Here is a 24,214-nt window from a genome sequence, read left to right on the forward strand (position 1 = left end):
TGAGAGGACACAGGGCTGACGGGTGACTCCACATGTGACCCTGCCACGCCCAGGAATTGAGGGGTGACTGTGTTTGCTAGGACCTTGTGCAAACGTCACTCTCCAGAGCCTGCTGCCCCGTGGCCTTCTCAAGGACACGGCTGTTTTCCTGCAAGTCCGCCTCCTACCCACCTCCAGATCAGCTTGGCCAGAAAAAGACGCAGGGACATAGCACTCGGTCCTCAGCCTGCAACGGGACCGAGGCGAGACACCGTGCAGTTCTTCATCCCGTTTCTCTGAAGTCCACCAGCAGATTTCTCATTTGCCAACAATTTATGTTCTGTTGCTCATCACCTGCTTCTGCGTGGACCTGGGCTCACAAGTGCCGGCCATTTGTGAAGAGGCAGATTGACCTTCACTTTTGAATCCGTGTTCCTGAACTTCTTAAACCAACACATGTACATCCCAAAGTGCCAAGGCCTCTGTGTCCCAGGGGAAGATGCTGACAGTTTAGGCTCAAAAGAATCAGAAAAGGCCATGCTGTGGCTGGAACCATCCCTGCTCTGGTTTCTCGGGGGTGGTGAGGGGACTTGAAAGCTAGGAAGGACTGCCTCCGGGAGACAATTACAGGGAAACACCTATTCTGCCCTTTCCTTGAGCCAGTTGTCTCTTCTTTCTCTTAACAGGGAACTTTCTGCAGCTAAATGATGTTTTTACGAAGAGCTTCATATGAAAAAAGGAGGAGCATTTCTGGAGAAGTATTTGCTTTGCACAAAATGATCAGTGCAAGGGTTTGGTCCCTAGAGGCAACAATTAATTTCTGATGAGTTGGCCACCTTACCCCTGCCCCCGCCCCCGCCCCCCTTCCAAGTACAAGAAGCCGAGTCCTGGTGAGGACTCCTGAAGCTGCCAATGGCCTGCTGCCCGGAGCACAAACAGGAGGAGACATGGCAAGGACATCATGGTGAGGACTGGAGGTGGCAGGTGGCTGGCCAGTGGGTGTGTGCAGCTGTATGCCTCCCACCACGAGGACTCTCAGGGGGCATCACAAAGGCCCCTTCCCAGATCCCACTGAGAGATTCTGAGTGGGTTGGGGCGCTGGAATCAGTGTTTTTTAAGCTCTCTAGGTGATTCCAAAGTGCAGCCAGAGTAGAGTGTTCCTGACCCACCCTGGTCAGAGGGGAGGGGCACAGATTCTTGGGAGGGACAACTGCCCTATTGAAGGTACCACCATGAGAGATGTTTGGATGGCCCTGACTCTAAATCTGCATAGTAAGTTCCAAACCGCATTTCTAACAGGACTTAATTGGTTAGAGGCAAACCTTTTGATGACAATAGTGTCACAGCTTAAAAAAAATTAGGTGCTTAGACTCTTCCCCACAAAGGATCCAAGAAGGATGCAGGAGCAAGGATGCATTGAATAGTTGCCAAAGACAATCCCTCTCCCTGCTGCCCTTTTCAGCTTTGTTTATACCATTTCGACCAAAATCTTCAGATAACCCTGCGGGAGTGTGGAGAGAGCCTCAGATCCAGCTCGACAGAGGATGGCACTGAATGGGCCCCCCTTGAAGTGAGAGACCGCCGCCATCATCATGTCCCCAATAGGCTAAGTCAGGGGTGTGCAACCGCAGAGATCTCAGTGACACCAACTCAACAGGGACCCTGGGTCTCGTTGCTTCAGGGTAATTTGGAAGCTGAGACCCACAACGAATGGACACACAGTCGCTGGATACCAGCCCGGAAGAGGGAGGTGTTGAAGTGGAGGAATCAGACTCAGATGGGGAGCCAGGCAGATCTGCACCAGACCTCTGGTTCTGCATCCCCAAGCAAGTCTATGATCCTCAGTTTCTTCATCTCTAAAATGGGGATAATAAAACGAACCTGAAGTATTGCTGGGAAGGTTACCCGAGACCCGATTCCCATAGAGCTAGTCCCTAAATGACCTTTGGGCTTCTGGCCCCAAGAGAAGCTCAAGAAATTGGCAGTGGTTGATGAAGGAGTGAGCACATCCCGGCATTATTCAGAGTGGAGACTGTAGGAAAAGCATGTGACCTGCAGCTTTGCAACAAATGTCACATCAGAGCTAAAACCCCAACTTATTTCACTCACAAGAGGACAACTCCCCAGAAACGAGGTTCTCCTCCTGAGGAGTAAGAGACTAGAATGTGTCTTATGTCCTTGACATGCCTTTGTGGCATTCTGGGATTAACTGCAGGCTCATCGCTTTATCACTTTATCACTTTAAATACTAGTGACTTGCACAAATGCCTTTATTGATATGAAGGTTTTAATGGCCCCCTAAGATCATTTTAAAGCTTCTGCTCATGAGACTTGACTCGAGGGAGGTAATTACAATCGTTACCTTTTAAAGTGGCTCCAGCAGGTTGCCTATGCTGGAGGCTAGAACTCCACGCCCTCTGTGGGGGTGGCATTGTGCAGGGTCAGAGGATAGCTCAGCTGTCTCAGGAGGGAAGGTGCACCCTCAGCAGACGGAGAATAGAAAGCCCTGCATGCCATTTCTGGTGAGCCCCGGGGAAGCGCTAAACACTTGCTGACTGCCGGGGCTCCCCAAGGATGTGTTGGAGCCATAACTCCTTCCCCAAGTCCTAAGTGTCTAGACGTTTGGACCCCCAGCTATTAGAGAGCAGGTGCCTGTATGATGGAGGTAACAATGCCTCATGGGGCACTGCTGCTGCCAAAGTCATGAGCACAGCTAGGTCCCTAACTCCTGGATCTAACTGTACTTGAAGTCCGAAAGAGCAAGTCCCCCACACCCCGCCTTACCCCTCCACCCCCACTGCTCCAATGGCCTCTGGATGATGGTGATTAAAAACAGATGAGTGACATTCACTTGGGAAGTGGGCTAAAGTTATGGAGACCTGACTTGGGCAGGTTTTGGGGTGAAAGGGAGCATCCTGCCACAATCACTAGCTGAGCTGGTGCTCAAGTTGACCTTGTGCAAGACAATGGGCCTCATTTCCTTGTCTAAATTGAGAATAAGTTTCCCTCCTTATAGGATGGTAATGGAGAGGACGTCAACCAAGGCGTGCTAGGTTTATAGTGGCCACTCACTTCTCCCTAGTTGGCCAGGTGCCCTGGTTGGCGGGGAGTGGAAGCCTCTGGAAGCACTGGGCTGGCTCCTGCATCTGACCCTGGACCCCATGAGACAACCTCCAGGCAATAGTCAGGAAGGTCATTTTGAAGACTAGCCTCCCAGCAGGCTGAGCCCCACCCTGACCCCAGGTTCTGCCCAGGGCGATTCGGTCCTGACCCCAGGGACTCTCAGAGAAAGGAGATGTGCTACAGCCTGCTGCACATTCCTGGGTGTCCTCCTGGGCTAGATCAGGTGAGGAGACCCCAGTTTAGCTCAGAGTTTGACATCCTCCTATCTGGGCAGCCAAAGGTTTCCCCTCTATTTCTGGTTTTACTCCAGCCTTGCCTTCCCCAGGGCATAATCCCCATGAAATGGCCAAATAAACAGCCGAGACTTGGTCTAATGCACTGAATTTTTGTTTCTAAATTTCTCCTGCTCTCATTTCTCTTGTGCAACCACATTCTTAACACAGTGTTTGGAGACCAGAAGCCTCTGCCCAACCCAGCCTGTTGAAAACAGAGCAGGGGGGTAAAAACCAGCTGTGTGCAGGATTGGTCGGGGGCGGGGGGGGGGGGGCGAGGGAAGAGATAGCTGGGATTCTCACAGTTCAGGGTAGGGGATGTGACAAAAAAGGCGTTCTATGGAGAGCAACCTCGCATGGCGATCTTATAAATTCCTAACTGGACAGATCATGGTGGGTAGTCACTCCCCAGGCATATACCTTCTTCACTAAAAGGCTCTGCTTTAAGCAAGTCCTGTTTATTGTTTCTGTGCATCTAGGTTAACACACCTTTGAAATGCCCCTTTCACATCCCTCCTTCTTAAATAAACCACCAAGACAGCACATCTGATCCCGCCTTGCTTTCTCCGACCTCCATATAATATTCCTTAGGTTCCTTCTTTAATTTCAAATGCATAAAAGAAACGGCAAAACTGCTATTCTCCGGAGCATTTGACATTTTGTGCCCCAGCATATGTCATCAGTTTGGTTCCAATAAATTCATAGAAATTCTCTTCAGGTTTAGACATTTCTTATGTCAACAGTCTTATGCCACCTTTCACATGACCCTCTGTACTGAGAAGTCTGAGATCTCATGCTGCCTGCTTTAATGATTTCAAGAATCTCTATAGCAGGAACTCTGGGCCATGAAACAAACCTTGGAAAAGTCCTCAGCTGAGCTCTGGGTGAGTAGTCATGAGGCCACGAGGAGTCATGAGGCTCTGCATTCTGTGGCCCCTGACGGTGCCACTGACCCTCAGAAAGGTCCCCCTGAGCCTTCGTTTTCTAAGCAAGAGATGGTCTACAGCAATCTGTCCACCTTTGGACACAAAAGAGCAAACCACTGCAAATAAATGGCCCAAAGTTTGGTCAGCGGGGTCTCACCTAATCCACAGCCCAACTAATCCAAGGCTCACCCCTTAGCAGGGCCTCCCCTAATACAAGGCTCATCCCTCAGTGGGGCCTCCCCTAATCCAGAACTCACCCCTCAGCAGGGCCTCCCCTAATACAAGGCTCACCCCTCAGCAGGGCCTCCCCTAATCCAGAGCTCACCCCTCAGCAGGGCCTCCCCTAATCCAGAGCTCACCCCACAGCAGGGCCTTCCCTAATCCAAGGCTCACCCCTCAGCAGGGCCTCCCCTAATCCAGAGCTCACCCCACAGTGGGCCTCTTGCTATTCTGATGGGAGGAACACTTTGTCTGCAAAGTAGACAAATTCAACCCAAAACTCACAAAAACAAATCAGTCAACCAAGAGAGAACAATGAAACAAAAAAGTGCAGGGAGCACGTTCCATTTGTGTAAAACGGGAGCAAATGGAGTGTGTATGTGTGCCCACAGAAGATACATCCACTCCCTCTGTAATTCTGGCTGCCCACCTTCAAACTAGGAAGGGAGCCTCCCCTCGTGTAAATGTATTATACAAAACTTTAAAAAAAATTAAATTTAAAAGAAGATTCAATGAGACTCTTTCTGGAAGGTTGTCAGACAGGACCAGATGTGTGCAGGGTGATCAAGTCATCTGGGGTGGGTAGACAGATGAATCAAAGATTCTATCAGTCAAAACTGCCCAAGAGCCAGAGGCAGCAACAGAGTCCACGGTGGGGAGGACGTGCCCTCAGGTCTGAGAGCAACAGGAAATCTATTTGTCAACAGGACCTGCACCCCTCCAGGGACAGCTGGCCCTTGATCTGAGGAGGTGATCTATTAGCACAGGGCTCTGAAAGGTCATGTTCTTGTAGCCTTGCCCAGAAATTCCGCCTCCACCAGTGACTCTGGGAGGAAACCTTGCCGGCTCCATCTCAGGGCTCAGCTGCCATGACCTTTGTGTGCATCATCTGAAAGGCCCCACAGCCCCTGGCTTTTCTCTAAGGAGAAGCGTCCAGTGTAGAAGACTTTCTCTGATGGGGAAACACCCTAGACGAGGAGAATACAGCCCTGGATGCAAATCCACCACACAAGTTGTGTAATCTTGGAGAGTCACTCATCCAGCCTAAGCCTCAGTGTTCCATCCAGCACGTGAAGGTCGTGACCTCTCCCTGGGCTGATGACGGGAGTTAAGTGAGATAATGCAGGTATAAGTACAGCACATGCCTGGCACTCACTGAGGGGAGTAAGTCTCAGGCAGCTGACTCCCAGCACATGGACGGCAGAGGGAACTTCCCTCTCCTCTGTGACCCTGGTCTTGCTTATTCTACTTGGGCAAGAGCCCTTGACTGATGTGGCTCACATTCTGCATAGTCACGGTGGGAGGAGTCCAGGAGAAGGTGTCCCCTTTTGCACACTTAGATGGCCACCTGTGATTCTGTGGACGACCTTGTTTTTTTCCATGGCAGACACACGCGGATCCCGCCTCCACTGCTGTCCACACGGCACTAAAATGTACTATTGCTAGTCGATTTCAGTAAGGCGGTGGTGATTTCCTTAAAACCGAGCCAAGTTCAAAAGAGCTAGCCCTCTCTCCTCTTCCTCAAATTAAGTAAATTGTTGTTCTCTGGCTAAAGTATCAGATGATTCCAGATTTATCGTTTGCTCAACCTGTTCTCATTGAAATCGGTGACATTTCGGTACCTAACTGAAAGCCGGTACACAGGACCTGCCAGCCCATGTCTAGGGATTAAGTCTGTGGCTGTGGGCTGCAGGAAACGTTTGAGAACATTTTGACAAGGTTTCACTCCCTGTCCTGTGTTCCTCTGTTTGGGGTCCTCAGGAGAATATCAAAGGTGTCTGAGCTCAGGCAATGATTTAAACGATCCTGCTGTCATTTGATGGGGAGGCCAGGGAAAGTAGGGTAAGCACAGGGCTAATGGCTGCCCAGTTCCCCCTGGCCCTGTGAGCCACCGCCTCACCCTTCCTGCTCCTTTGAGAGTCCCAGGCACTGGCTCAGGAGGCAGCAGTGCCACCTAGCACTGAGGTGAGATGGAGCATTCCTTGGAGATACACAGGTTGGGGGTTCTCTACTCTCGTTAGGTTATTATCTCTCTCAAACTTCATGCCCCTCAAGGGCAGGTCCATCACATGTCAACAACCCACAGTCGCAATTAAGCAGCCCTGCTCCTCTCCTTTCTCAAGGCACCTGCTCTGCTTCTGGCAGTAGTCTTATTGGCTTGTTTGCCTCGAGGCTCGAAGCCCCAGAACCAAGAGTACCCATGTGCCATTACGTAACATTATAACCAGAAAAACGGCATGACAGCTGGGTTAAAATCAGGGGGAAAGTGCTCTGGGATGGGAGAGGGCTAAGGTGACCAACACCCTATGTTGCAATTACAAAAAGCCTGCATGTCCACTTGCTGTGCACTTTCGGCTGAAGTCAGCAAACACCTGGTGTGTGACTTGTCAACACAGGTTATTTCGCTGGATTCCTAACACACATCGTCTTTTCTCCTTTCAACATTCACTAATAAAACATACATAGATAGGAAGTCATTTTCCCTTTGTCTTTGGGGGTCGGGGGTGGGAAGCACCTGATTATGAAAATTACAGAACCCTGGTGGCAATCATGTTTGATCATTGTCCAAATGGACTTCTGCCCTTTACCCCCGACTCCAGCTACAGGAGTTTCCGAGGAAGTGCAAACGTTTCACAGAAACAGAAATCCATTTACCTTGAAAGTTGTTGCAGACTCAGGACTGGCCAGAACCAAAGGTGAAATGAGAACCATGCCAGAGAAGTGGCTTGGCCTCTCCGCGGCCGTGAGGATGGCGATGGCACCGCCCTGCAATGCAAAACGGGCAGAGTGGCTGTGTGCCGGCTCCCACCTGCACACGACTTCTAAGGGGCTCCATGGAAGAGGCCCCTGAAGCCTGGTCACAGTCCCGAGGAGGTCCCCCTTGGAACAGACACCATCGAACGTTGGATAAACTGGGTCTGCAATTATTTTATTACATATTTTTTTCCCCAGGAGCAAACATTTCAGAGAGATACAAATAAGGTTCCTGCTTGTGGGCTGCAAGTTAAATAATACATTCCTACTCTGTCTGCCTCAAACCAAAAGCTGGCAGACATCCAACTGATCCATTCTGTCAGGCTTATAAAAGGTTGTTTTTGTTTAATCTGATGATAATAAGAGGTTGCTACACCCCACCCCCCACCCCTACCCCTCTCCACCTCCCCTCCCCCGGTTCAGTAAAGGTTCCAGAATTTGGGTACTTAGTGAATGTGGACAGTGCTGAAGGTCTGAGGCCTTGACTCTTGGCTGAAACTGCAGGTAATCTGAACCAAGGGTTGAAACTGCAAGTGCTTACAGGGGCCAGGCAGGCCAGAGGGACGCAGGAACAGAGCCAGGCGGTGAGAAGGGGCAGGGAGCTCTGCCCTAGAGAGAACAGTTTCCCCAAATTCAAAATCAAGCAGCTCAAGTTCTCCGCCAGCCAACACGTCAGCTTGGGGAGGAAGATCTGCCAGTTTGAGGACCCTCGATTTAAAGATTATACTTGGTTAGTTTTAAGAGGGTTTTATAACTTTAAAGTGTTAAAAGGATGGTGAATGACCGTTCAGGAATTGGGTCCACGGGGAGCCTTTGTCCCTGGTTCCATTTGCACAGCTCTGAAGCCAGCAGGGGTGTGGGCACATTCCGTGTGCTCCTCGCTGATTGGAGCACCACCCCCGTTCTGAGAAGTGGCTCTGCAGGAGAAGTGCCCTGAGAGCCTCACTGGGAATTAGCACTGAAGTAGAGGCAGGGTTAACCAAAGGTCAGGGCCCCACACCGAGCTCCTCTGTAAGGACTGGTGGGCCACGTCCTGGTGCCTGGGGCCCTGGTGGGAAGGAACGGGCCACTCTGAGCTCTCTGGGCTGTCTCCAGGGCTCTGAGCCTGACCTGTTTCCTGAGCACTGAATTGCCTGGGAACTCCAAGTGCAGAGTGGGGTGTGCCCGCCAGGCGGGGAGCTGGGAGGAGGTAGGGCGTCAGGGCTGCCCCTTCTCCATCCCGGTGTTCTCATGCTGCCCCGGCCACAGCCTGATCTGGACCGCATCGTCTGTGGTCTACTTACCATGGAGTGGCCCAGAAGGAAGACGGGCAGCCCCGGGTGGTCTTTCTGCACAGCATCCACGTGCTGTAAGGCATCCCTGACGAAAACGTGGAAGTCGGACACTACCATCCTCTCCCCTTCGCTCTGTCCATGGCCCACTGGAAGGGAACGGGAGACGAGAGAATAGCAGTGACTGGAGGGCTGACTCCTGCCCAAGGGCAGCGGTTTCCTCACCAGGGTTACCAGACACTCTGCACTGAGGACCTGACTGGGTCATCTCACTAAACCCGTCCCGACTGCTCTCGCCCATGGGGATTAGCCTCCCCCAACGGTGCAGTCAGGAGGTTGAGGCACAGGGTGGCCAAGGAACTTGCCACCATCACACAGTGAACCATGCCCCAAACCCTCCCACACAGCCAGCTGCTCCCGTGGCCGTTCTCCAGGGACAAAGAAAGGCAGGTGCAAGGAGAAACTCACCAAGCCCACGTTTTTGTCAAGTGGCCAGGAGTCAGACCCACGAGGCTCAACATTTCCCTGGGTTTTCCCCGTTCCTGGACCCTCACAGTTGTGTTCCCATGTTAGCCTTTCACCAGGTAAAGTGTCACCTCACTCTATAGAAGGTACTATGACAAACATAACACAAAACAGTCAAGTGTGCTTGCTGGAAATTTTCTCGACAAAACAGCAGTAAAACCGGGTCAGGTTCTATCCCTCTGGGATCTTATCTGCCACCTGCCTGGGCTGTTCATTCCCCCTCTTCTTTTCTTAGGGTGTATCTGGGTTCACACATCCCCACCCCCCTCAGGAGGACATAAGTCTCTATAGAAACAGCACATCGTCTGCGGCTTCCACATTCAGGCTGAAAGCAGCTGATGTGATTGCTTGAAAATCACAGAAAAGGAAGAGCTCGGAGAGGACAGGGCCACACAACACAACGGGAGAATCAGCCCAGCCCCTCCCTGCTGCTTCTGCGAGGAAGTTATGACAGTGGTGATTGTAACACTCGTTGCACAAATGAGAAGGGTGAGGACTCAGCATCGCCTGAAATGGACTGGCTGCCAGACCTCAGTGTGGTCAGACCACAGCCTCCTTATCCTAAGGTCCTGTCCCCCTCCCCCATGGACTCCCACCCTCCCGCTGCCCTGCCCCACCTGCTCTCTGCCCCCTGCATGAAGGCCAGGGCCCGGGCCTGTCACCCTTTCAGCAGCACCCTCAGCTCCCTTGCCTCTCTGAGGATTTTTTCCCTTTTAAAATTTAATTACATTTAATTAAGTTTAATTTTGTATTGTGGTAAAATATATATAATCTAAAATTTATACCCTTGTAACCATTTATTAGTGTACAGTTCCGTGGTATTAGGTACATTCACACTTAACCATCACCACCATCCTTCGCCAGAACTTTTTATTTTCCCAAACGAAAACTCCATACTCATTGTTAAGGGCTGAATTATGTGCAAACCGCCCCTCCCCTCCCTCAACAATTCATATGTTGAAGTCCTAACCCCCAATGACTACTTGGAGACAGGGCCTCTAAAGAGGCCATTCAGCTAGAATGAGGTCACTAGAGTGGGCCCTAATCAAATAGGACTGGTGTCTTATAAGAAGAGGCAATTAGGACACAGACACACACAGAGGAAAGACCATGAGGACAAAGGGAGAAGATGATGGTCTGCAGGCCTCAATGAAACTAACCCTGCTGACACCTTGATCTCTGACTTCCAGCCTCTGAAACTGTGAGGAAATAATGTCTATTGTTTAAGCCACCAGGTCTGTGGTACTTTGTTATGGCAGCTCAAGCTGACTAATACCTGCATTAAACACATATTCCCCGTTCTACTCCCTCCAGCCCCTGGCACTCACCCTTCTACTTTCTGTTTCTTTGAATTGGACTACTCTAAGAATCTCCTACAAGTGAATCCTACAGTTTTGTCTTTTTGTGTCCAGTTTATGTCACTTAGCATAATGTCTTCAAGATTCATCCTTGTTATATAACACATGTCAGAATTTCCTTCTTTTTAAATTTTCTATTATTTTTAAAAATATATTTCTTTATTGATTTCAGAGAGGAAGGGAGAAGGAGAGAGAGATAGAAATATCAATGATGAGAGAGAATCATTGATCAGCTGCCTCCTGCACACCTCCTACTGGGGATCGAGCCCGCAACCCAGGCATGTGCCCTTGGCCGGAATCGAACCTGGGACCCAAATGTCCGCAGGCTGACACTCTATCCACTGAGCCAAGCCAGCTAGGGCAATTTTCTATTTTTTTTAAATACATTTTTTAATTGATTTCAGAGAGGAAGGGAAGGGGAAGAAAGAGAAATATAAACATCGATGATGAGAGAAAATCATTGATTGGCTGCCTCCTGCACAACCCCACCGGGAATTGAACCATGATTGCCTGGTTCATAGATCAACGATCAACCACTGAGCCACACTGACTGGGCCAGAATTTCCCCCCCCCTTTTTTTTAAAGGCTGAATAATATTCCACTATATGCATATACCTACCACATTTTGTTGATTTAGTCAACTGTCAATGGACACTTAGGTTGCTTCCACTTCTTAGCTGTTGTGGATACTGCTTGCTGCTATGAACATGGGTGTGCGAATATTGTTTGAGCTATTGCTTTGAATTCTTTGGGGTATATACCCAGAGGTGGGATTGCTGGGTCACATGGTAATTCTGTTTAGTGTTTTGAGGAATGGCCCCTCTGAGTCTGAGCTGGAACATCTTTCGCTCTAGACCAGCCGTGGGCAAACTACGGCCCACGGGCCGGATCCGGCCCATTTGAAATGAATAAAACTAAAAAAAAAAAAAAAAAAAAAAAAAAAAAGACAGTACCCTTTTATGTAATGATGTTTACTTTGAATTTATATTAGTTCACACAAACACTCCATCCATGCTTTTGTTCCGGCCCTCCGGTCCAGTTTAAGAACCCATTGTGGCCCTCGAGTCAAAAAGTTTGCCCACCCCTGCTCTAGACTCAGCTCATAGCAGCCCTTCTCCAGCCTATTCCAGGAGGGCTGGGTGAGCATGAGCTGTGAGCCAGGCAACAGGACGTACTGCCTCTTCACACAAACTCAGTCACCAAACAAATTTGCCTCAGCATCTCCTCCAACTGTCTCCCTTACCCTAAAGCCTGTAAACCTACCTCCTGACTCTGAGCAGACACTATCACTCTTTTTAAAAAAAAATATGGACCAACCAACATGGCCTTCCTGACATTTCCCCCCTGTGACGGCTTCTCTTCTTCACCAAAGTGGATTCTTCCTGATCCTAGTGGCTCCTGGCCCAGCTCTCCTTCCCTCCTCTCTCTCTCTCTCTCTCTCTCTCTCTCTCTCTCTCCCCCCCCACCCCCTGGAGATACAGTAGCTCCCTAATATCATCTTATATTCAGTCCAAATTCAAATTTCCCAATTGCTGTTTCACTCTACCTGCAAGGTACAAGAGAGAGGGCCTGTTTCTCTCCGCCTTACAAACAAAGCATCTTGGTTGCTGTTTGGATTTTTGCTCATATAATAGGAGAGAAAGAGTATGTGGAGCATCTTCTTGTCCACTCCAGGGTTATAAAGGAATTCAGTCATATCTTCTGTGAATTATTTTATGGTTTTCATTTCCTTTTGTGTGTGATAATATACACACAACATACAACTTACACTAACCATTTTTAAGTGTCCAGTTCAGAGGCATTAAGTGCATTCACATTGTTGTGCAACCTTCACCACCAACTATCACAAGATACAGTTTCATTTTTTACACGTTAATCTTTGATCCATTTGGAGTTTATCTTGGTATATGGTGTGAGAGAAGGATCTCTTTCCCTACGGCTCTTTTTTAAAAACTTGAGGTGAAATTCATATACCATAAAATTAACCATTATAAAGCATACCAAGTAAGTGGCATTTAGTATATCCACAATGTTGTTCAACCACACCTCTATCAAGTTCCAAAATGCAGAAGGGTCTTAATTGTCTCACCAGAACTTGCTAAGAGGTCCTTTATTATTTCACTGAATTGCGATGTCATCCTTATCATACGTGAAAGTTTCCTTTTCACTCTAGTCTATTTCTGGATTTCTGCTCAGTTCTCCTGGTCTGCTTATTCACGAACCAGCCCTTATTACTGGGCATGATTGTGTCTGCCTAGCCTGTCTACCTACTATGCCAGGAGACTCTGGTCATCTCCACGCTCTCCCATGCTGTGACTCTCATCCGAAAGCAGATGTCTCCCAGTCTCTGGCTCTGGGTTCTTTCCAGAGCTAAAAATCCACCTTGTCAAGCCCAGGGAGAAGGATTCCCCTGGCTGCCCCATGGTTCCTCGAGCAGCTTCTGAACGGCTCTCTCTTGGGTTCCATATCATGGTTAATGACCCCTATCCCCCTTCAGAATCATTCAGGCTCCAAATAGAGCTGTCATCTTTGAATTCAGTTCTAACCCTCTGTCCAGCTGGTCACAAAATTCTTCTGGATTTCTAGGTCACAGCCTCCCGAATCCGTCTCCTTCCTTCCACACCTATGTTACTCACGGGACTGAGACGCCCGTTGCCTTTGAATTGGTGATAGCTTCCTACCCAGTCCCCTATCCGCCCCAAGCTCTCCCTGCTCTGGCCCACTCTGCACTGTCCGGCATCCGCTGCTTGAAGCGCTCTGATCTGATAGTGTCAGACGGTCCCGCTGTTTCAGAACTCAGTCCACGCATTCCAGCCCAGCATTTGGGGCCTCCAGCAAAGGCTCCCACTGGTCCCTCTGCCTTGCTAGAAAGCATGGTCTGAGAGACACTCACACACCTGCCCATTGTTTCTCAAAGCACAACCACACTTTCCTGCCCTGTGGCTCTCATTGAACCCCGCTCTGCAGTGGTGCTCTCACCCCTGCATCAGGCCAGGAGGAGTCTTTTAAGGCCTGTCTCAAATCCTATCACTTCTATGGAGGCAATTCTCTCAATACAGGTTAAAGTTTTCCCCTTCCATCACCCAAAGCACTTCTTGTCTCTATTACATGTGAATTGATTGGAATCCCTGCCCCCCGCCCTCCACCATTTCTCTCTTTAAGTACCACACCTACCGATCCTGTGGACTGAGGGTCTAACTGCAGAGTGGAGGCCCCCAACTGCACTGGCTATGGAGGATTCTAAGGCCGGTCCCACTGGACTGAGCAGAAGAGAGTACTGTGAGCGACTGGTGATGTCTGCCAGGTGAGTAGTGATGCACCGATGGGCTGGGGGAGGAGGTTCAGCATGTGTGTGCCCCATATTTGCCGGGTGATCCTTGATAGCCAGGATCGTGTTTTCTTCATCTGCACGTTCCTCAGGGCGGGCGCTGTGCACAGGCCCGGCAGAGGCTTGATAAACGCCTGTTGCAATGAACTGCAGGCCGTACTTTCATAGTGACCACTCACGACATTCAGCTCCGCCCCTCCAGCTTTAGCTGAGGCGATACATTTCCTTTCCTACCACGGAAGCTGACCTACTGAGCAGCAGTTCTGTGTATGCAGTTAAATTCTTCTCTTCCTAGTATTTTTTAAAAGAAAGAACCTTGAGCCACAGACCTTAATCCAATGTATTTTTTGTTTTATTTACCCTGATTATGCTATGTACTAACTATATTTTTTATTCTCTGTATTTCGATGCTTTCATGTCTGGTTAAAGCTGACCCTAGAGCAGCCGTGGGCAAACTATGGCCCGCAGGCCAGATCCAGCCCGTTTGAAATGAATAAAACTAAAAAAAAAAAAGACCGTACCCTTTTATGTAATGATGTTTACTTTGAATTTATATTAGTTCACACAAACACTCCATCCATGCTTTTGTTCCGGCCCTCCGGTCCAGTTTAAGAACCCATTGTGGCCCTCGAGTCAAAAAGTTTGCCCACCCCTGCCCTAGAGGAACTGCCCTCCCAGGATTAACTAATTTCTAGAGACACGAAAGAACTTGTCTTTCAAATCTAAAGTGACCAATCCAGAGCCCACAACCCCAGCCACCTCCTCCATGGGCTCTCACACTCGGGGCCAGGATTTCCCTGCCCTGATCCACCAGAACCAGGAACGAGTGACGGCCCCACACTCCAGAGCCTGCTGAGGGGACTCAAACCAGCCAACCCCGAGCCTGCTGACCCTGCCTCACCTGTTCCTTCACGTAGAGGTTAGAGACGGCCATCTGGGCCTCTCTGCCCACCATCTGAGCAGGCTGCTTATCTCCCAGCCCCGAGGGATGGAGCCTGGGCCTGCAGTTGCCAGCTCACCCCCTGCAGGTGTAGGCACAGGAGAGTGGCCCAAACAGATAGGGAGGCGACCTGACTTCTGCCAACATAGCGTCAAGTCTCTCTAGGCCACCAGGCAGCGTGACCGGGCAGTGCTAGCTATTGCACTGTTCAGTGTGACAGCTAGCCACCGGGCCATGGGTCAGTTAAACTTAAGTTTAAATAAATTAAAATGAAAACTCAGTTGCTCAGCCTCACCAGCCACATTTTAAGGGCTCAGCAACCACAGGCAACTTGTCTGGCGGCTGCCATATTGAGCAGGGCCAATGCAGAATCCACCTATTGCCACAGAAATCCTGGGAGGCAGGGCTGACCATGCTTTCTGTTCAGGAGGCACCGTGCAGCATGGGGAAAACACTGGCATCCATTTTCCTGCCTTTGAAATAATGCACCCTGATTCTTTCTGATTATAGAAGTAATACATGTTCAAGGTAGATATATGGGAAAAGCCAGGAAAGCATCGAGGCAGCCATGGAGTGTGGGGTTAGGTGGGACGGCTCTGGGCTTTAGGCGGCCTCGGGCTCCCCTGTGGGAAGGCCTCACATGGGGTTTTCAACTTCTTTGTGCCTCAGTTTCCTCATCTGCAAAGTGGGGGTGATAGTCCCTCCTTGAATTGTTTGTAATATTAACTGAGAGAATCTGTGGTAAGTGCTCAGATCAGGGCTGGACAGAGAGGAAGTGGCAAGTAAATAAAAATTGTGGAAGTGAACATTTTTTTTAAAAAAGAAGGTAACAAACCATTCCTCCCTCATCAACCAGAAATAAGAACTGGTATCTCTGCTTTTCAAAAGTTCGTGTTACCCCACTTCGCTCTTACAAAAAAGACCCACGTCAGTTCCTGTTTTCACTAACTGACAGAAACCCAAAGAGGATTTTCACTTTAATGGAAAACGGTGAGAAGTAAAAATGGCGTTCAGGCTTGTTTGGCAGCAGCTGTTACAGAGGCAGCGGCACCCTGAGCAGTGAGAGTGGCCCCACCTGGGAACCATACTTAGCATCTCAGCATCCAGCTTTTGACCTGTGTGAGCACCTGCGCTTTAACTCCACTTACCCTGTGCATCCGTTAGCAAATGTGTCATAATGTACCAGAAAGGCCTAAGGAAGCTCGTGAGTGTGTTCCACTTAGCATAAAACTGGACGTGATTAATTGCTTCCATCGCGGTGAATGGAATTAAAGACATAGTGCATGTGCTGAAATTTGGGTCTGGGGAAGCTCAAAAAGTTTTCCATATAAATAAATGGTAATCGTATCTTCACTTTACACCATTTTGGCTTACAACAGATTTCAGAGGAATGCTCTATTTCCTGATAGCAGAGGAAACATGTATTAGTAAAGTTTGGTTTTATTTCAATGGCCTGGCAAAATGCTCTACATGAACTGACTCAGGAAAAACTCTAAGACATAACATTGAAAAAAAAACACCCAATACTCAAATTGTGGAATGACGCCTGCATGGCTCACCACTTACATTTTTAACAAACCCACAAACTCGTATTATTTCCTGTGGCCCCGGGAGGCCATCTGTCCTGCATGCGGCTCAGAAAGCTATCTCAGCGTGGCCAAGGCAGGCTGGTGCGACCTCCTCAGGCTCTTCTCAGACCAGACAAAGCCACCTGCTATGCATCACTCTGCCCTTTGTCAGGCCTGGGGCTCATACTAGGGCACCCATGACACATGGACTACAAAGGGGTAGAAGGTATAAGTGAAGGTGGTCATGGATATGCCTTCCAGCAACACCAGCCAGGGAGTGTCATTTGACTTCTTGCTCAGTCAACACCCCATTATCTCATGGTTCCTAGGGGCATATGTTTGGGTGTGGGGTAAGGGATTGGGGTGAGGGAGAATGTCAGTCCTCCAATTAGATAAGACCTTTATCTAGCTGGGTTGCTGCAAGAAGATGGTAAAAGCTCTTTGCCACTGAACAGACATGTCCTCAATACCTGTTATGTGCCAGGTCTTGGCAAGGTACCAGGGGCCTAGAGTTGATTTTTAACTTAACATATAATGCATGAATATTTCCCCCACATTGTTACATAATTTGTATTTGGGATTTATAATGACTGCATGTAAGCTGGTCAGGGGATAAAATAAAAACTCACTCAACCACTTTTTATGGTGGGGCACTGAGCTTGCCTTTAGTCTTTTGCTATAATAAATAATACTAAGATGAACATTTCTATAGATGTGTATAAAATTGTTAGGATAAACTTGCCAAAATGAGATTTCACTTATAGAACCAAAAATGCTTTTCAACTTGGTAACTTTCACTGTCCCTAGCAAAGTATGAAAATGTGAGTTTCAGCACATCCTTGTCAGCTTCAGGAGTTATGTCTTTGTTTATTATACAGGAGTGACAAACCCACCTTCTTCCCATTGTGGTACTTGCTTCCAGGTAAAAACCTGACAGAAAGCCATTGTTTTGGTCGAAAGAACATGTAGCCCAAGTAATACATTTTCCTTTCTTTGTTTCTTTCTTTTTTTTTTTTTTTTAGGTCAACATATTTCTCTACCATTGATAGGGAGAGAACCATAGTATAAGTCACTCCGTTTGGGCTGACTCACTTGGAAATCAAGATTGCAGGCAGAATCCGTGTGACTGCTGGAGCCATATCAAATGCACCCCCCAATGATATGACAGAAAGCCCACTCAGCGGCCTTTACACATCAAGCCATGCCTTCCAGTTCCAGCAGACGTCCTCATGATTGTATGTAGTTTCTGCTTCCAGTCTTTAACCTCAACACGTTATTGGAACAAGGATGCCAGCATCCCCATGTTTCCTTCGTACTTTAGGCCGCAATGTAATTATGCTGCTTAAAATTTAGATATCAAACCTGGTAAGTCTGGTTCGTTTTCCATGCTCCTGTGAGATCCAATAGCAGAAATCCCATTAGCAATGGCGCACTATGCCGCAGTGTAAGGAAATAAGACCAATGACAGGTTAAAAGCAATGGAAATGCATTCTTAAGCTAAAAGGCTGTATGTCCACTTGCTGCCAACACAAAAGTATGTTGGGTCATCAGCTGATACATCCCACTAATGCTAAAAATGTCTTTGTTAGGTCCCAGGAGCAGAGAGTGTGGGAACAAAGGGAGATTCAAAGCCACGGGGTAAAGGGACTACAGAGGTTGATTTGATCCAGGTTAGACAAGAACTGCATGCTGCCAGGCTCAGGGCAAGAAACAGCCTATGACCAGGAGGGCTGCTTCAACCGCTCTTCTCTTTTTAAAAACCATGCATATGGCAAAAAGTCCAAGATCACAGTTTGTTGGCCTGGAAAACGGTTTGTTTCCCGCAGCAAAAGCCATTCCTTCTCTCTGTTTGTTGATGGCCCCGGGTGTCCATTGCGGACACTTGGGACAACACATCTTTGTCTTCCCAACTACCGCTGCTCTCAGTCACCTCTGACCCAAGAAAAACATCTCCCTTTGTAGCTCTCCGCAGCATCTAAGATCTTACAGAGGACATAAAGGCAGAACTTAATCTCGTTACTAATTGACAACAGCTTGAAAAAGATGCCAGAATTCAACATATGGGCCATGGAAACACATTTCAGCTCAGATTTTTCCTTTAAGCTGTTACAATATGCTTTATAATGCAACCAGCTAAAAGGCTGTTAACGGTGCGGCATTTTAGAAATAATGCATTCTCAGGATTTCAAATTTAGAGGGTTTATTTGAAAACATCCTACTCTCCACTGTATAAATAAGAGGAAACAGCATGACAAAAAGTGTCATAACGACGGTTCTTGGCTAGGTCTAGCAAGATGAGCTTCCTTTTGCATCACGCTGTAGACTGACGACTTGGTTTCGGGGAACTGAGGGAGGCTGGTTCACGCTGTCTGATAAGCTGCCACCTTCCCAGGTGTCATGCCCCCGGGACATTTCTTCTGGTTTGGTTCGTTTGTTCATTTGTTTTGTCTCATGAAGGGTCGGGCTCTGGGCAATTCTGGGCTAGCCAGAATCCTCCAGCAAGGCTAGACCTTTGCCTCAGATCTCCCTGCTGACTACAGAAAGTACCCGGGTTTATAAACAGGCAGCAGCTGTGGGGTGGGAAGAGGCATTCACGATCAGAGCCTTCCAGGATGCGATGAGATCAAGGAATAAAACAACGGTAACAAAATAACAGGAAGCGCTGCAAATTCCGTAAATAACACTTGAGGCAAATTACAGAAAACCACAAGATCAGCAATCATAAGGGTTTAAAACTTCAGGAAAATGCTTCATGTAAAAAACACTTCCCATACTTAGAACCTGACAAAGGGGGAAATGTCAAAGGTATGGGCAACGATTTGCCAAATTAGACAAATTCCTGACCTGGCTCGGGTTTTACAGAATACTTCATTTGCGCATGACTTTCTCTGTGTCCTTATGAGCATTTTTGTTAGAAAATAGGCTATAGAGACTATGTTTGGACTAATACATTCACTCCACACCATAAACCCATGGGTTGGCAGTTTCTGGAAGACCCTATACAGGGTTCGGCATCAGATTCAAATTCTGCTGCTACTTTTCAGCCGTGTGAGCTTGGGCAAACTCCTTCACCACTATGATCCTGGTCTTCCCAACAAATTGACATCAGAGACAACTGTATTTAGCTGGCAGGTTGCTGAAAGGTTTACACGAGGAAGCAGGTGACGGTCGATGCCCAGAAAATGTTAGTCTTCCTTCGTCCACCGTTTGTGACCCCAGGAGTGAGAAAGCCTGCTTTGAAAACAGGACCAAGATTTCCTAGCACGGTGTCTGTCTGTCCTCCACGCACAGTCCTTCCCCCTGAGGCCAAACAAGGCTTTCCAGTGAGTCACTGCACCCTGAGCACACCCTGCCTTGGGCCACTGTGGTCAGGAGCTCTCCCGGGGAGCCAACCTGAGAGGACGGAAGGAGAAGGCTGAACGGGGCTCCAGCTTCTTATGAGACTGGCTGTGGAATGTCCAACTACTGCCCACTGTAACAACAAAAGTGATTATGACGTTTCTAAAGAAAAGGCAATGGATCTGAAGAGCCCTTTACTGGAGCAATGAGGTTTCTGTCCTGCATCAGAGCCACGAGACAATTCCTAGGATGGAAAAAAATTAATTCTCAGAAAGAACTCCAGGAAATGCTTTCCATCCTATTCTGCTACCTATGCCTTTTGGAAATACACCTGGACACTTATCTCGGTCACGTGGTAGGCTGACTGCCACGTGCCCCTGCGGCCCCGCCCAGCCAGGGCTGGATTGGGGCTCAGGCTTGCTTTGACTGACACAGTGCAGCAAAGGTGATGTTTGGCCAGGTCGGAGCCCAGGTCCAATGGGTCTCGTAGCTTCTGGAAACTGTGCTAACATAATGATGACAGGGACCAGCCTAGGCACAACAGCCAGATGATCCCCAGACCAGAAGCGTCTTACCGATCTATAGCCGAGTCCAGACTAAACTCACTGACTCACAGGATCATGAGCTAGATAAATCATTGTCTTAAGCCACTCAGTTTTGGGTGGTGTGTTACACAGCAATAGCTAATTGACTGACTGTCACAGGATCATGAGCTAGATAAATCGTTGTCTTAAGCCACTCAGTTTTGGGTGGTGTGTTACACAGCAATAGCTAACTGACTGACTGGTTACTGTGACAATGCCCCTGGGTGAGAAACCCGTGGCTCACTTTAAACCGGCCCCCAGAGAATTCTGTTTTAGACCCTGAAGCTTTGGCAGAGAAAGCTGTTCTCCTGTGAGACACCTGGGGTTTCCTAGTCCACAGTGTTGGCCTGTGCCAGGGGAAGAGCCACAAATAATAACTTGGTCAACAAGCGTTATCTGCAGATTTCCTTATTCTACGTTACAAAATACATGAATACGATCTCACTATTCCCTCAGCTCGCCAGCCCTCTCACTTAGACGAGCATCCTTCTGTCTTTTTCTACACACTCACACTCACACGTCTCCACCTCGGTATAATTTTGTGCAATGGTCTTTTTATTCCCATAAACAGTACTCTAGCTTCCCCCTTGACAATCGTCTTGGAAAACCTCCCATAGTCCAACTCATGGCCATTTTCCCTCCTTTTTAACTAGTAAGGGGTTAGCTCTCTGCTGTGGGGGTGTGGGCTGTTTCACTAGAACAAGGGCACACATACCAGGTCTCTCTGGGGTGGAAACAGCAACGTGGCATCACTGGTCAAGTGAGCATTTTAAAGGGAAGACCAGGGCAGAGGGAGACTTTTCAAAACCCACAGGCCAGTGAACTGACCAGTCCTGCAAACCCAGCTGAGCCGAGTCTGCCCTGCCACCTCACTCCTCTCTTGGGCCCCACAGCATTAGGTGTGCACAGCAGAGGACTCCGAGGATAGAGTTTCTCTTTCCTGCCTTAATCTAAAAAGCATGTACACTAAAGTCACTATATTTTCTTTTTTAAAAAAATTAAATCTTTATTGTTCAGATTATTACAGTTGTTCCTCTTTTTTTCCCCCATAGTTCCCCTCTACCCGGTTCCCCACCCTCTGCCCTTACCACCCCCTCCACTGTCCTCATCCATAGGTGTACGATTTTTGTCTAGTCTCTTCCTGCACCCCCACACCCCTTTCCCCCCGAGAATTGTCAGTCCACTCCCTTTCTATGCCCCTGATTCTATTATATTCACCCATTTATTCTGTTCATCAGATTTTTTATTCACTTGATTTTTGGATTCACTTGTTGATAGATATGTACTTGTTCATAATTTTTATCTTTACCTTTTTCTTCTTCTTCTTCCTCTTCTTAAAGAACACCTTTCAGCATTTCATATAATACTGGTTTGGTGGTGATGAACTCCTTTAGCTTTTTCTTATCTGTGAAGCTCTTTATCTGACCTTCAATTCTGAACGATAGCTTTGCTGGATAAAGTAATCTTGGTTGTAGGTTCTTGGCATTCATCACTTTGAATATTTCTTGCCACTCCCTCTGGCCTGCATAGTTTCTGTTGAGAAATCAGCTGAGAGTCATATGCGTACTCCCTTGTAGGTAACTGACTGTTTTTCTCTTGCTGCTTTTAAGATTCTCTCTTTGTCTTTTGCCCTTGGCATTTTAATTATGATGTGTCTTGGTGTGGTCCTCTTTGGATTCCTTTTGTTTGGGGTTCTCTGCGCTTCCTGGACTTATAAGTCTATTTCTTTCACCAGGTAGGGGAAGTTTTCTGTCATTATTTCTTCAAATAGGTTTTCAATATCTTGTTCTCTCTCTTCTTCTGGCACCCCTATAATTCGGATGTTGGTATGCTTAAAGTTGTCCCAGAGGCTCCTTACACTATCTTCATATTTTTGGATTCTTTTTGCTTTTCCAGTTGGGTGTTTTTTACTTCTTCGTATTTCAAATCTTTTACTTGATTCTTGTGATCCTCTAGTCTGCTGTTGGATCTCTGTATAATATTCTTTATTTCAAGTCAATGTATGCTTAATTTCTATTTGGTCCTTTTTCATATCCTCGAAGGTCTCACTAGATTTATTGAGGGTCTCACTAAATTTATCAGCGGTTTCTAGAAAATTCTTGAAAAACCTTATAACCGTGGTTTTGAACTCTATATCCAGTAGTTTGCTTTCCTCCATTTCTGTCATTTGTGACTTGTTTCTTTGTCTCCGCATTTTGGCTGCTTCCCGGTGTTGATAGGGTGGCTTTCTGTGCTAGGTGTCCTATAGGACCCAGTGGCTCAACCTCCCCAATTACCTGAGGTGGACACTCTTGGTGCACCCCTTTGTGGGCTGTGTGCACAGTCTTGTTGTAGTTAAGCCTTGATTGTAGTTGGTATCACTGGGAGGAATTGACCTCCAGGCCAATTGGCTGTGAGAATCAGCTGTGTCTATGGTGGGAGAACTTCTGTGCTGGAGACACCCTTATGGGGCAAGACTTGCTTCAGTGGGGCTTTGGTGCTCACTGAGTCTGCCCCCTGAGTGTGTCCCTTATGGATCTGAGGAGTTGTAATCTGGATGGTCCCACTCTGACCACTGGGTACACTGGCTCTTGGATCTCTAAGGAGGTGCTAATTTAGCCTCTGCCTAAGGCTACCCAGCAGGAGCTACGGAGAGATCTGCAGATTTGTCTTCTTTGTTTGGGATTTGGAGGTGCCCAGATGAGGCCCAGCTGTGAAGCAATGCAAGCTGCTGTGGGGCCTTGGGCCTTCTTTTGTTCTGGGTCTCTCTGACCCAGCTGCAGTTTGTTAGGTAATTTTAGATTGCAAAGGGCTAGATCATTCATATGCAAAAGCCTCTGAGAACAGCTTGGTTGGGGCGGGGTCTCAGGGAATCAACAGGGCGGAGCAAACAGCTATAGCTGATCCTCAGCCCTGCCCTAAGAGGCCCGGGGTCTCAGTGTCCCACAGTAATCGCTGCAAACACCTCTGAGAGAAGGCCTCCCTCAAGTTCCACCCGCTGCCAGACAGTCCAGTTTCTCCCCATATGAGTCTGGGTCCCCAGAGACTCGCCCGGAACTGGAGTTCAGAGCAGTCGGGAGCTTGTGTCTCCCTCCCGATTGAAAAAGACAACTGCATCCTCAGTTGCCAGCCCTTTCCGCGCGTGCCTCCGTACTTCTGCTCTTTACTTCCGCACCTCCTCTGAGCCTCAGTGTGCTTTTCTCTGTCCTTCTAGTTGTAGAATTTCCACTCAGCCAGCCTTCCTGTGGTTCTGGATGATGTCCGTTTTGTCTTTTAGTTGTATTTTTGAAGTTGTTGTTCGAGGCAGCCATTTCCGGTGTTTACCTATGCCGCCATCTTGGTTTCTCCTATATTTTCTAAGAGAGGGAAAACCGCCCTCTATTTAACTACTGTTGTGCCATTGGTTGATTTTTTTTTAATTTAATGGTCTTCCATAGGAACAAAATAAAAGAATGATTTTTCTACAGTTGCATTATAAAATAAACACCAGATTCTTATGGGAAGAAGACTATACAAGGAATATGGGAGATGCAATATTCACAGGATTAAGAAGAAAAGAAACCCAAGTAGGAAAAAGGAGGAGAACAGTGAAGAAGCCTGGGGCAAACTGGCCTTGAGTGCTCAGACGCCTGCCCCACACCCAAAGCCCACGGTGTTGAAGGCCCTGTACCCTTGCCCTGGCATTCTGAGAAGCCAGGGACACTCTCTGCACTTAGGTGTGAGGCTGTTTGCCCAACAAAAAAAGGCCCAGAGCCATGCTGGCAGGGCTCTTTGTTCCCGCAGCCACACTCCATCGATTCTCCTGGTATTTGCTAAGCACTGATGTTTGCTGAGTACTGGCCACAGGGCAGCTGCTAGCTGGGGGCACCCCCAGCACTGATCCACTGAGTCAGCATCAGTTGTTCCTGGGCCTGAGTTTGGGAAACCATTGGGGAACCGTGTGTAATACTGTGACCTCTCTGACCTTCACTTTCCTTGTTGAAAATGGTGGCAATAACAAGGGCAGCATGGGGCCCAAGGGGAGGAAAGCCCCTTCTGCAAATACGATG

At 48.1% G+C, this 24,214-nt stretch overlaps 1 protein-coding gene across 4 annotated transcripts in view; it reads right to left on the reverse strand.

Annotated features, from left to right (window-relative positions):
• The window catches only part of MGLL (monoglyceride lipase), a 104,122-nt gene that overhangs the window by 23,632 nt on the left and 56,276 nt on the right, over window positions 1-24,214 (reverse strand). For all 4 annotated transcript variants that reach the window (XM_070420750.1, XM_070420749.1, XM_070420748.1 and 1 more), the window contains exons 4-5: window positions 8,557-8,693; window positions 7,175-7,285 (exon numbers count right to left, since the gene is read on the reverse strand). In XM_070420750.1, coding sequence (XP_070276851.1) covers window positions 7,175-7,285; window positions 8,557-8,693 — 248 coding nt within the window. The remainder of the gene's footprint in view (window positions 1-7,174; window positions 7,286-8,556; window positions 8,694-24,214) is intronic.

Source organism: Myotis yumanensis, unplaced genomic scaffold (genome assembly GCF_028538775.1).
Source record: "Myotis yumanensis isolate MYYU_CA2020_CCGP unplaced genomic scaffold, mMyoYum1.0.hap1 SCAF_7, whole genome shotgun sequence".
Lineage (NCBI taxonomy): Eukaryota > Metazoa > Chordata > Mammalia > Chiroptera > Vespertilionidae > Myotis > Myotis yumanensis.